The following is a 14119-nucleotide window of genomic DNA, read 5'->3' on the forward strand; positions in this document are numbered from 1 at the left end:
TGATGGCGTGGCAAATGTGAGTGTTCAATTGGCGCCGGCCCATTAACAAATACCAAGCCCATTAACTATGATATGGATCAAAGGTCCAAATATTTCAACCAAATTGTTGTACCCTGTAAGATGCCTCTAAACTTTAATTATTTTTTTTTTAGTTCTTTTAAGTTTTCATGTTATGGTTTTGGTCATGTAATTATTTTTAGTCATTTTCATCGTAACGTTGATGTGGTATCGGAAATAACTGATAGGACATCGAAAATTGTTCAGGCAGCACTAAACTTCGTTGACATGTGAAAAATTATAATTTGAGAACTTAAAGAACTAAAAAAAGAAAACGGTTAAGCTACACTGCCTAAATGCAATAAAAAATACGTACAGTATACATTTACAATGCAAGATTCTTAAATTGCACGACACAAGAACAAAGCCACGGTAATAAAGGAAAGGAGATGAAGGGAAAAAAAGAAGAAGCAAGAGTTTGACATAGCGACAATCTGACTCAAACGTTCAACCCATGTTTTAAAACTGGACCGGATTTAAACTATTTTAACGATCAAACCGAACAAAACCGATCAAAAACTAGTCATGAATCGGTGAACCTGTTCACTGTTTTTTTAGAAGAATTTTTTTGAATTTACTTTTTTTCTTATTCTTAAAATTTTAAATTATTTTTGGTTATATACATGTGATTGTTTGAATTTTGTTAAAAATATTATTTTAGTAGTATTAGAATTTATTTTATTTGTATTTTTTGTATAAAATATATATAATAAATTTGATATTTTTATTATAAGTATGTTGTTTATATTTTAAATTTTAGTAAATATTTTTTTATTATTTATATGCAAATTTAAAATTTTATACTTTAAAATATATTATTAAAGATATTATATTATTATTTTATTTAATATAATAGTATTGTGGTCCGATCGGTTGGACAATTATTTTAAGATAAACTGCTTCGATCACCGATCTGGTTATAAAAACACCGCACTCAACATTGCATGTAAACATCAGTATGCTTACAAAATCGTTTAAGAAAATCTAATAATTGGATTGAGCTAAAATTTGGACAACACTTTTAGAAAATATTTGGGGTACATTTGAAGGGTGGAAATCAGAATTTGGTTTCTCTAACATGGAAACAAATGTAGAAAATAACATGCACAGAGCAAAAAAAATGAAGCTAGGGGGTGAAAGAATATATTAAAAAATTTAGAAGGACAAGTGCAAATTTTAAGAGAAGCAATAATTACATGAAACACCCTAAAGAGAAGGATGATTGTTGTTTTTTTGTTAATATGTGTAAACTCCAGCGGGTCGTCGGATGCTCGTTCCCTAGTTGATTGACCTGTGTCTTTGTGTATTTCGAAATGGCCACCATCTCAATTCTATTACAATGTTGCCTAACGATCATGGATGATATTGCATATAGTGTAAGTTGAATGATTATCAATAAACCATATTTTTCATCAGCAATTCCTATCCCAAAAAGGACCAACTAAACTTTACTTGAGTCAACAATTGCAGATATTACTTTAATGGTATGTTTGTGTCACAGAAAGTGAAGCGAGTAAAGAAAGAAAGAAGATTACAATTTCAATGCACAGAGGACAATTTTTATTTATCTAAATTAGACGATTGTTCTGCCAGCCCATCCATTGACAGTACTTTCATAATTAATACATGGGAGGGAATAGCTTGAAAATGGATTATCTTAGGGTAAAAAATAGTTGAATAGTTAGTGTTTTTCTTGGTTTATTTTTTGCCCTTTTTTGGTCCTTGTTCTCATCCACAAACCCTTCAAAGATATAACTGATAGGCATCCCACAGCTCCCTGGCGACTGCTGCTGCTGCACATGATGCACATTATCTGCTTCCTTATTTCCTTTGTCTCTGCTGCTTCGTTTCTTTCTGTGTACCGTTTGTCTGTCGTTTGTTTCTCTTCTACCTGCGGGGGCCATTTGCACCATAAGCATTCATGTCAGATATGAGTGCTATGTGATAGATTTCTTGGTGTTATCTTTGAAATTCTTGAGGGGGGAGGAACAGGATACCAGAAACTTGTGGGGTGGTTTTGTGAAGTAAAAAAAAGAGGAACTTACAAGTTACTAAAGGTTTGTTATTATCTTCCAATAAGAACAGATTTTTTGGCCATTGGTGAAAAGGATGGAGACAAAAAGTATAATCTAGGGAAGATGAAGATATACAGAACAAGATCAAGAGTGTGACCACATAAGAACACATGTGCTCTGGCACATGCTCGAGGGACCATTTATCATCCCAGAAATCATTAGGGAACTGTCTTGTGATAAGGTTGCTAGATTCATTTTAGTCTTGTACAAAAAGTTACGACTGAAAGTAAAAATAATTCAACTATATCTTAGTCGAAAATTACATACAAAGATTCCGTCATTTCAAAAAACAATGTTGTTCGCTCGACTTGATCCTTTCCTAACATAAAGCGCGTTGTAACCGTTTTCTTGAATCACGACGTAGAAGAAGACGTGTTGGAGAAAAACTTTGAATAGAAGATCTATGTGACTTGAATTCTGGAGTCATGCCATCTCATGGCACCAGAAGAAAGGTCGAGGCCTATCAAATTTCCCAATTAAAATGTAATCTAAATTAAGATTCAAGTCTTTTAAATCCAATTTGCTAGTCTATTCATGAGGTAAACTTTCAAGCTTAGGATACCTGTAGTAATTCATTTGGGACCATTTCTCCTTCAACTTGCTTATATTGGGACCAAGAAAGTGATGCTTCTAATTTTATTCGTTTCTTGATCCTCCGACTTTGCATAGTTACTAACTCTGCAATTTAATGTAAGATACTTACGGTAACTTAAATATTTACCTCTGTCTCCGACTTTGAGTTTTCACTGAAGCAAACAGATGAATATCCACCCTCTACGTCACCATGCTTTATTGATCTTTCTTCAATTGACGGAGTTGGAGCAGGACTGGGACTGCTTGAACTAACATCGACCGGAGTGCTCTGCGTTCCCACATCTCTAGTCGTGCACCGTTGTTTCTCTTATTTCGAACAAAAAACATAACGTTGGCTAATACAAATCAACACTATATCGAAATGGGAAGTTGGAGAAAAGGAAAAAAAAAAGACCTTGAATTGTGAGTTTCGCTTCATCTTCAAGTTCAGTTATTGGAGACTTGGCATGAAACTGCTGCAAGTGAGAAGGATAAATGAGTGGTGCGGACATAGTGATCCTACTCGTTACGTTTCGAAACGTTCTCCCGCTTAGTGTTTTTGCAGATAAACATTCCAAAGGGACTTCTCCTGATAAGGGATTGCTTATATACTTTTCTGCGTCATTCCATTTGGAGCTAAGGGTGGCGACTCCATCGGTTGGTATATACTCCCACGAATACACGGTTTTGGCCTGTAATGCTGCACACAAAATAGCGAAACTTGTTCTTTAAAAGTAGAAACGAGAAACTTAGTATTGTAAATTCAATTTTCCTTGCGAATTTTACCTTTTAAGGCAGTGGTAAATGAATATGTTGAAGGGTTAATTTCCTCTGCATCAGTTCAAGAAAATAAGAACTCAGAAAAGTTTTAAGCTTCACTTCTTGATTTTGAAGATTTGTGTTACCTCTTGCTGTGTATCCTGGTGAGGAAGCAGTGCTAGAATTGGCTATATTTGACGCTACATCTTCTCTACAACTCCGCAAATTTGATGCCGAAAATCTTCTAGAATGCGTGTTTTCGCGGGAAATTCGGGCCTTTAGTGCCCAATCTTTCAAGCTGAAATCCGTGTCGTCGTGTCGCCGTGAAGTAATGTAGCATTGCTCCACAGAACCTTTGCTCAATATTGATGACATGTTCAGTTTGGCTTCACTTTATAGAACATCCTGCAAGTTGGTGTATTATCTTGTTGGAGTGCTGCAGAATCAGCAGAAGATGCCTTAGAGCTCAGCTGATTTCCATGAAACTTTAAATTTGGCCAAAGGATTCAAATTTATCAATTATCTGCTCTCGGAATTCAAAGTTTCTTGTTTCTCTTTCAGGTAATGCAGGAAAAAAGATCCCTTTCCTGAATTTAGAGAGTAAAAAGTGAAAATTTTCAGGAATATCCAATGCTTTAAATCTTTATCTAGAACTTTTTATTAAATCAAAATGATACCCATATTAGTAAAAAAAAAAAACGATACCGTCGAATATGAAGGAAATTTGAGTAGAGCGGCCAATGAGTGACGGCATATTAGTAGTTCTGAGTAATAATGGGTTCATTACTTTTGATACTCACGGAAAATTTAAGATCCGATTCCAGTAAGTGTCACCGATCCAGATGCAGGTTTCGAAATTGTTCCGAGCCTGAAATCACGAATAAGAACGTTAGAATGTGGCCAGGAGGGTGTCCTGGCGTAGCCCTCCGACGCTCAAGTCAGTGACTGAGGATATATGGGGGAGCAGAGGGTGCTGTTGAAAACAATATAGTGAATGAATGAACTGAACACTCAAACCTGGTATTAGAGCCTTGATGGGCATGTCTTCTATTTGGGCCAGGATATCTTCCATTTGAGCTAGGGATGGGCCAGAGGTAATGGACACATCCATGATATATCACCTTTTATATAAGATATCGGGTTTGAGTCGTGAATATCTTTATTTTCTGGCTTCGTCCTAGCATATGAATAATAATAATGTTATCTTTTCGTCCACGAGCCAAACCGTTTCTGAATGTTTATGTTGATATCTTTAAAAATATTAATTGATAATATCTAAGTAGTGTTTAGACAATTGGCCAGATCAATTTAGCATGAATGTGAAAATCATTGTCCTTTGTTCTTTCAAAGCATACAAGACCAAGGAAATTGACCAATTGATGACTTGTGGTGCTATATAATGACACCCTTGCATTGCGTTGGTGGGGCATCAATAATTTATTGTGTTTCTTGATTTGGGAATTGAGACGTACTTCTGTCATGCACTCATGAATTTTTGAGTAAGGTACATGATATGTTTAATTTTGAATTACAGTTCATTTCAAATATATTTTTTTTTCTTATTTTTAAAATTCTATTGAGCCTTTTTTGTTTTAAAAAAGAAGAAGAACGAAAAAATAAAAAAGTAAAATCAATAGAATTTTTGTTATAATTGAATCTTAGACTGATACTTTATTTCGAATTCGAAACATCGGTAGTGTAATGGGTAATATCGTTTTGTACATGTTTTATTACATTTTAATTTTCTTAATGACTAAATATATTATCTCGCATTAAGTTGGAATTCCCCTTAGTCAAGTTACGTTAAAAAAATTAAACGATGTAACTCAAATATTTAAACCGCGATAAAGAATATATCTAGCTAGTTGATTGGAATATGCAAATTACATGGTGTGGTAAGAAGTTAATGTGATGGGTCTGAAAGAGAAATATGTGGGGGTGTCAATTTACAGAGATGAGAATGTCTATTGTGCATGTGCAGATGTGTGACAGATCATGGTCATCATCATGGCATTGTCACCTTACACTATATCAGCTTATCTCCAATCTTCTCTTCTTTCTTTTTCGTCGGACTAGTTTTTATTTTTTGTGAATAAATTTGCATCAAATAAATGGTAAATTAACTAAAAATAAGAAATGGCATCAATCGGCAAATATGTATGTGTGTATGTGTGTGTTTCCTCCAAGCTGCAGAGAGAAGGTAAGGCCCACCATTTTGTTTGCTGTAAGTGTTTTCGTCATCTCTATCTACTAGATTATGGTTTTTGTCTTACTTTCTCTGCCTCAGAGGATGGATTATATGATCTTTTGAGATTCCACCACTGCTGAATCATAAAATATATTAAAAACTAAGTTTTACTCTCGCAATTTTTAAAATTCACAAATGTTCCGTATATTTATTAATTTTGTAAGACGATCCAATTCGACTCAATAATGAAAAATATCATTTTTATATTATATATATTATTTTTCACAATAAATATATATCGAGTCAATCTATCGTGCGGATATAAGTTCAAGATAATATCACAATAGACATTCTCGTTGAAATTTGGGAAACAGGAGAAAGCCTTTTGGTTTATCATTTCCTACAAACTCAAGAAAGATCCCGCAGGCCACAGGTGAGAAATAACTGGACAGACATGCGGACTAAACATCTGAAAATTCATTCGCAGAAATATTTTCCATCTTTGGAAATGAAAACAACGCATCAATTCATTTTGTACTATATTTTTGACAAATAAAATAAAATATATTTCGATCCATTTTCACATCTCCCTAATATCCATCACACGAGCGATCTTCTCTTTCTTCCCACACGAAAACTGTATGCGGCACAAGAAAGAGGCGACTTGGAGACGGAGCAGCAGCTGGAATCGGAGAAGGCGTGGCGGAGGAGGGAGAAGACGGAAGAGATTGAGGCGAGGATAAGATGCATAATGGAAGAGGAAACAACGTTCATTCTTGAGCAGGATGGAGGGGAAATTACGGGGAGAAACTGCACTCGTTGAAGCTAAAGAGGTGAACTGGTGAAGTTAATGGAAGCATGGTGCAGCAAACACTTGAAGCTGGAGAAGGTGCTGGAGCAAATTAGGATACATGCCTCCAATGAATTCTCCTTAGTGTGTCATAAATGATAGAAGATTTTGTACTTGATAGTTGTTCTAATCGTTATATATAATGTTCGATGATTGTTTCATATATTATCAGATTTTTACAAGCTGTGTTAAATGGAATTTGACGTACGGTAGCCTAATGTATTGCAAGTTTGTGATGATATCAGATATAAATCATGAAAAATGTAATAAAATCACTTTTTTTTGTTTATCTCACAGTGTGAATGATTTGTGAATCTGCTAATCGATTCTCTTTGGAGTTTCTATGTAAACTGAGCGCGCATAATTCAGCGTTGGTTTTTGTGAATTTCAGCTACATAATGTTAAAATTTTAAACATATTTAGAGGTGATCCTCTCAGCCAAGTCGTTGTAGTATGGTGGTGAGTATTCCCGCCTGTCACGCTGGTGAGACCCGGGTTCGATCCCCGGCAACGGCGATAATTTTGCTTTTTAAATTAAGCAAGGAAATTATAACGAGAAAAAGGGTAATAACACATTCGTTCGTATAATCGAAAATAAAAACAAAAAAATTGTATTATGTTACGCGCTATCTGAAAAATACCATCTTTATAATTTTGATAATATTTATATTTTATTACATTTGATTGTTAAAAATTTAATTCCACTATGTATCTATTATTAAACTATAATTTTATTTAAAACTATTATATTATTAACAATAAAATTAAAATAATGATTTAGCTTAACTTTGTCTTATAATAATAATATTTTTATTATCAAAACATTTTCAAAAAATACAAAACTCTAATGAGATGATTTTACTATTTATTATAAATATGATAAGGTTGAACGAAAAATCAGAAAATAGTAATTAAAAAATTTTCAAATTTAAATTTATTTTTTACCAATTTTCACGACGGGGTTAATAATACATTATACATAAGCATCTCGCTCAAATAACTAAGAATATAGTGTTAAAATCACAAATACTTTTAAATAATTTTAAATATAAATTTACATGAAATTTAACATATTTGGAACTACTTCTCCCAATGAAATTATGTTTTTGAGTGAAATATTAATAACGAAAATTAAACTTCAGTGAAAATTACAAGAAATAAAAGATTTAAGTGAACATGATGTCAGGGACTAGTCATCAAATATCGTGGTTCAAAATTTCAACATAGAAAATAAATTTTATATACTCCTATTCGATGAGTTAGAACTTGAAACTTCCTCTCATTTTTAATCCAAAATTGTACTTAAAGCTACAATACATGTCCGCCGTATCTATAAAGTTAAGTCAAAGAAAACATCTTCTATAATCAAAGGCCAAAGGAACTTAAATGGTAAATAATCAACAGCAAGCTTGTCTACAGAAGACTGCTTTCACTTGTGGTAAAGGTAAATGAAACTGAAGATGAAGAATCCAGCCATCTGCAGTCATCAATTATGGTAGCTACGTTAAAATGTCGACAAATTTGCCGTTGAGGACATAAAATTGTAAAAATAACACACCCAAATTAAGAGAGACACGGAGGGTCAGAATTTACCATGGAGAACGAAGCACTATAGTAGGGAAACGCCGTGACAATGAACACTCCAGCAACTAAAATTTAAACAGCTCACACAGAGTATCTCTCGGCATACAGCCATAAACTAGTTCACCCAAAATAGTAAGATACAAAAATACCTGCTTTGAAAGAGATAAGCTAGTATATCCCATCCTCTGATATTCAATCTTAAACTGGAATACTCCATAAACATCAGGTACTTGAATGAAGTGTGATACTTCCCCTGCGGCGAATTCACATATACAAGATATGAGTACACGGTGTTCATTAGAGAGTTTGATGCACAAACGGATTGGGAAGGCCACCTTCTGATCTGTTGACAATGTTTTCAAGACATATGGGCTCATCATGTAGAACTGCACTTGAACATCATTTGCAACATATGGTACCCAACTAGTACCCGACCACTCAAAGATTTCAACAGAAAATTCCTAGCAGGTATTATTAATCGTCAAAAAAAATTGTAATATTTCAGAAGAAAACATTCAGGTGGATTAGGGAAGTCAGTTGTTTTTGTAACAAGGTTTTAGCACTGCGAAAATTAGAATTACCAGGTTATCGTTGATCCGATACGTTTGAGGTTCTTCTGTTTCACCAACTTTGTTATGCTTAATGTTGACAGACTAAGGCATGGATTAAAAAGTAGTTCCAAATTGTTAGATTGTAGAAAAATGGATGCTAAAAATCGAAGAATGCCACTGCCACTGAAATAAATAACCTTAAGATTACCCCTTTCATGGAAAATCCATTTGCTAATTTCAGTAACAAACTGTTCATTTCCAGATTTTGCATATCTGTCCACATACGTCACATTTTCTGTTAGTTGAAAAGCAGAAACATAAACATCTTCTAACATAATGAACAACAGACAGGAAAAATTATGATCCTTCGTAGCAAAACATGAAAATAACGACTACACCTCATAAACGGAAATTTGCAGGTAAACAATACAATTTCATAACCTAAAAAAACAAGGACGAGGCAGGAATTCTGTTTGCGTCATAATATCAGATAGAATTATGCAGTGATTATATGACTCCGTGATTCTGATAATGCGATAATCCTCAATTTACACAAGATTGTATAAATGCTACATCAGACAAAAACATTGTAATATGACATGCTAAAGCAGGTCAAATTGAATACAGCGGCATTAATTTACATAAAAAATTCAACAGGTCATTCCACATTTTTAGATGAAACGCGCAATGCGCAACACAAATCAATAGTGCTATTGCACATAAATCCACTCACTTATTCAAGTTTCCAGCCTTTTGCACCCCTGATCTGAACAACCTGGTGCAAAAAACAAACAATTTCTTAATGCAAAAAAGAGTCCACTTCAGCAATTCTGAGAATTATTTCTTATATTAATGACAGATTATATACATAAATTAAAACTTCACAGCAAAAAATACCTGTTGCTAAACATGTTTAATGAGCCAGAGATCAAAATCCTTGCATTATTTCTAGCCTGTAATGCATAATTTCACGTTATGCTAGAAAAATGTTGAACATTTACATAGTATCTGATAAAATGTTGAAGAAAAAATATGAACCGCATAATTATACAATTTGAAATGTATCCTCACACAATTGTGGACGAGCATTTATCGAACAACGCAAGAATATGAAAACTGGATAAACTAGCCTGCACAAATGAAACTAGAGAGATAGCAGTTCCGATAAGCGATGGTGGGCTAGACAACTTCGTGCTAGGATTAGCAGAGTATGCAGAAGCAGACGCAGAAAGAACCTTTAAAACCTACAAATTGCAACGGGAATAACAGATGACAAGATTATCACGGAAAACCTATAATCAGTTAATGTTCATCCTGATATTTGTTACATGAACTTTAGCAGTGAAAAATTCAATGGCAAACATAATAATATTCGACATTACCAAGCTATTTTCTGGATTCAGTGAATGCCCGATACCTTTGAAAAGCACAGGGGCCTGTTTTGCAAATACCAAGAGTTAGATAAACAAGTAACTCCTGACAATCATTGTGAAAGATAAGATCAGTTTAAAGTTGACGCATAGATACACAAACCACATGCTGCAGATACACAGTGAAGTAATGCACACTAATGAAACCAGCATATGCAATAACACATGCACCAGTCATATGCCCGTCAACAACCATCCCCTTATTTTTACACTCCGTGAAAACATCAGATTGAATAAAAGTTAATCTGAAAATAGTGATAGACATATAAATAGTCACAAATGCAGATGGATGTCACAAAATCCTGAAATGCACGCCGGTGACACCAGAATATGTTCAATAAAAAACCATACCAGTATTCAATTATTAAAAACCAACCTCGATCTTTTTAGTTCCCAAAATAACATCAGATTGAATAAAATCGTCAGCTGCAATTAGTGTGTGATCTCCCTCTGTTTCTGAGACAGCATAACTAGAATGGTCTATGACCATGCTGATGGGACCCTGTACAATAGTACAAACTCATAAACAACATAGATATATAAAAGGCCAGGTTAGTTAGCAGGTATATATCGATGCATTACATCACAATCCACAACTACGTAGATAGCAAAAACATCCAAAGGAGTGTCGAGTGTTCCCTTTATTGCATCACAAACTAAGTAAACAAAAAAGTAGCTTCCTTGCCAAGTGCTTTCCAATTGATTAGCTCAAAGTAATAATAAAAAAACCTGAGCTTTCTAGCCACGCCCAACATTTTTAGGTGATTCTATTCTCTGATATTTTTGCAATGAAGATACCAGTATTAAAAGGTAACAAGAAGGTTGATTTATGAGTTTTCTTTTTCTGTTAGAACTAACACTGTTATCACTTCAATTACATAACTAAGACTCCTTTTCATAAGCATATGGAGTACGGACTGGCATAAACTGAGCGCATTGCAATGCAATGCAAATATTACTATTTTTACTTGACGACTGTATGTTTGTGCGCTCAAAAAATTCAGTAATAAATGACATTGGAGAACCCTGCCAGCTGCAAAAAGAGTATGCGCGGTCTGAAAGCACTGAATTAGGAGTCAAAATCCTAGGAAATTGGGTTTTAATAAAATTAATCGCAATCCCATTAGCTCGCTTTCAAGTAACAGTTCATGCACCAGCTTATTCTGCAACAGAAAATCCAAAACAAAGGAGGAGCAGAATCTCCCACCTCATCGAAATCCACCCCACATTCAGCAGCAATGTTACGGATCATTAATTAAAAAACCCAAAAGATAAAACAAAAAAAATAGAAATCGATATAAATTCCCACCAATCCACCCATCATACAAACCGACCGAACTTTACCGTCAATAGAGGGAGAGAAGATGACGAGACCGTCGTACAAATACTGGCCATAGCGCTTCACGGCGACGGTGGGATCATCCGCGAGCTTGAAATCAACGTCATAGCCGCGGGATTGGAGGGATGAAAAGAACAGCGAGTGGGATGATTTAAGCGACAGATCGTCCAGCAATACCAGAATGCGGCGATCGGTGGGACGGTCTGGGGAGAATGAGAAGCTTTGGAAAGGGAAAATTGAAAGAAGATTCAGAATCAAGAGGAAAATGTCGGAGGATTTTGATCCCGCCATTGTATGTGTTTCGTGAGGGGTTAGGGCTTAGACTTGGGCTTGAATAGTTGAAGAATGTGTGTGAGTGTGGCACTTGGAACGAATAAGGGTAAAAACAAAATTGTGCAAACCAGTCTGATACTTTTACACGTGAGGTAAGTCAAAGGCGAAACCAAGGATAATCCGGTAATTAATACAAATTCCAATAAAGCGTGGCCCCTGTGAGCGATATATGTCCCATTTTTAGCCTCTTCAATCATTCACGCAAACGGAACAGAGGCAGAGAGAGATAGCGAGGCGCGGCGTGAGTAAGTAAAAATGACGGCGGGAGGTTCATCGACAGGCCGGCTGCCGACATGGAAGGAGAGGGAGAACAACAAAAGGAGAGAGAGGAAGAGGAGAGCCATAGCCGCCAAAATCTTCGCCGGTCTTCGAGCACAGGGTGACTTTAAGCTCCCTAAACACTGCGACAATAACGAAGTCTTGAAGGCTCTTTGCGCCGAAGCAGGTTGGCTTGTTGAGGAAGATGGCACCACTTATCGCAAGGTTATTTGATAATTGCTGTTAGTTTTTTATTGTCTTCTTTTCGTTATGCTCTGATATCCAGTTGATATTTGATTCTGTGTTTCTTGATTTTGTGTTTCTTAATTTGATTGTTGGAAATGTTCCTACCTGTTTCTAAGGTGATTGATTAATTGTTCAGGTGAACTTCTTTTGCCCAAAATTCTTCAATTAAATTTCATCTCTTTATCGTTTGTGGAGACATTCTTGAAAGTGAGTTTACCTTTTTTATTACCCATCTTGCTAATACATGATCAATTCCACCTTGTGTTCTAGCCTGAAATTCAAGGATCTAAAACATGATCTTTGAATGTGATGACCTCTTGATGTTTGTGCAATTGTTCAGCTGTCCTTATTTATGTTTATCGTGATTTTACTTGGAATTTTACTTACTGTGCTTTTGATTTCTAATTCATGTGATATGTTTCAGATATTATTGAAATTAGTAGGCAAGTTGTATCTTTGCTTTAATGGACTTTGACCATATACTTGTTCTTTTAGTCATGTTACTGGCTCACTTGATTTATGTCGACATTCACAGGGATCCAATCGACCAATTTCGGAGACACGATTGCCTCCTACCATTATGAGCTTCCCTCCATCAATCCAACCGAGCCCGAATTCTTCAGCATTCCCGAGTCCAGCACCTTCTTACCATGCCAGCCCCACATCCTCGTCCTTCCCAAGTCCATCTCGCTGTGATGGATACTCGGCCTCATACAATCTCCCTATCATTCGAAAGTTAACATCTTTCTCCTCCTCCCTTCCTCCTCTTCGTATTTCCAATAGTGCCCCCATTACTCCTCCACTTTCGTCTCCGACCAGAACTTCAAAACCAATGCTGCATTGGGGATCTATTCCCAATGCTCCAATGAATTCTTTATTCCACCCATTTTTCGCTGTTTCAGCCCCATCTAGTCCAAAACGCCCTCGTCGTTTCACACCCATCCCAATTCCAGAAGGTGACGAATCTGAGTTTTCTGCATCAAATGCTGCTCGTTGGGTCAGTTTCCGGACAGATCCAGCCTCGGCTCCTCCCCTTTCGCCAACTTATAACCTTGTGAAACCTGTGGCTCACCCGAATTCTCTCCAAGATACATTTGACGGCTGTGGTGAATATAGATGGAGATCATCCTCAGCAAAGAGGTCGTGTGGCCCTGAGCTCGAGTTTGGTAAGGGTGCGGTTAAGGCGTGGGAGGGTGAAATAATACATGACATTGGAATGGATGATTTGGAACTAACACTTGGGAGCAGAAAGGCTTGTGCCTAATCTCGAATTTGTTTGTGCTGCTCAGCTAGATGCCTACTTGTGCCACATTGCTTTGAGGTATCATTCCTGTATCATCGTAGCCGACGGCATTCATATATAAACATGGCTAGTCCGACGCGTTAGACAATGATTTCAATAGTTAATAAGATTAGAACTATCTTTTGTATCAGGCTTGATGCCAGTCCAGGGGGAAATACACTCTTTTTCTCCTGTTTGTTGTTAAACTTCATTCCTCAAGAACCCCGGTTTCCACAATTTGTGACACTGCGTGTAATATGGAAACTCTTAATTTCCGAAAGAAAATGTGTGTTATTTGAATTCCATTGTATCTTGCATGCAGATGCACCCTCGTTTTCTAATAAATTTTATACATGAAGTGGATATCCGACAAATAACTCGGAGGGTGAATAAGATTGGCCGAGAATGAAATTGTCGACATTATCCCAAAATCTCAACCAATTGGTTTTATATATGATTATTGTAGTGCGGGTTATATAAATCAAGTATTCACTCTCCATACAGGTCCCCTCACCATGTGATGTGTTTTCGTGGTGCACTTGAGTGGGTAACAAATGGTGCTACGTTGCCATCTAACAACTGGCCTTAAATTGA

At 35.9% G+C, this 14119-nt stretch overlaps 2 protein-coding genes and 1 pseudogene across 4 annotated transcripts; 1 reads left to right on the top strand and 2 right to left on the bottom strand.

Annotated features, from left to right (window-relative positions):
- Positions 1 to 1571: 1571 nt before the first annotated feature.
- On the bottom strand, positions 1572 to 4250 carry LOC142514372 (uncharacterized). 3 transcript variants are annotated; one of them, XM_075619769.1, is made up of 6 exons: positions 4170 to 4250; positions 3611 to 3900; positions 3492 to 3536; positions 3121 to 3405; positions 2854 to 3032; positions 1572 to 1948 (listed from the first exon to the last, which is right to left on the bottom strand). In XM_075619769.1, the coding sequence occupies exons 2-6, from the start codon at positions 3837 to 3839 to the stop codon at positions 1739 to 1741; spliced, it is 948 nt and encodes a 315-aa protein (XP_075475884.1). In that variant the 5' UTR covers positions 3840 to 3900; positions 4170 to 4250; the 3' UTR covers positions 1572 to 1738. The 3 variants fall into 3 exon arrangements, with proteins under 3 accessions (XP_075475884.1, XP_075475882.1, XP_075475878.1); XM_075619767.1 differs by having other exon boundaries at positions 3611 to 4051; positions 4170 to 4242; XM_075619763.1 differs by lacking the exon at positions 4170 to 4250 and having other exon boundaries at positions 3611 to 4147.
- A 3465-nt stretch (positions 4251 to 7715) lies between these two features.
- Positions 7716 to 11779, bottom strand: LOC142514892 (dolichyl-diphosphooligosaccharide--protein glycosyltransferase 48 kDa subunit-like; annotated as a pseudogene).
- Positions 11780 to 11920: 141 nt separating this feature from the next.
- LOC142514737 (protein BZR1 homolog 1-like) lies at positions 11921 to 13830 on the top strand. Its single transcript, XM_075619775.1, has 2 exons — positions 11921 to 12222; positions 12779 to 13830. Exons 1-2 carry the CDS (start codon positions 11995 to 11997, stop codon positions 13505 to 13507), a joined length of 957 nt encoding a protein of 318 aa, XP_075475890.1. The 5' UTR covers positions 11921 to 11994; the 3' UTR covers positions 13508 to 13830.
- The last annotated feature ends 289 nt before the right edge of the window (positions 13831 to 14119 follow it).

Source organism: Primulina tabacum, chromosome 1 (assembly GCF_025594145.1).
Source record: "Primulina tabacum isolate GXHZ01 chromosome 1, ASM2559414v2, whole genome shotgun sequence".
NCBI classification, from domain to species: domain Eukaryota; kingdom Viridiplantae; phylum Streptophyta; class Magnoliopsida; order Lamiales; family Gesneriaceae; genus Primulina; species Primulina tabacum.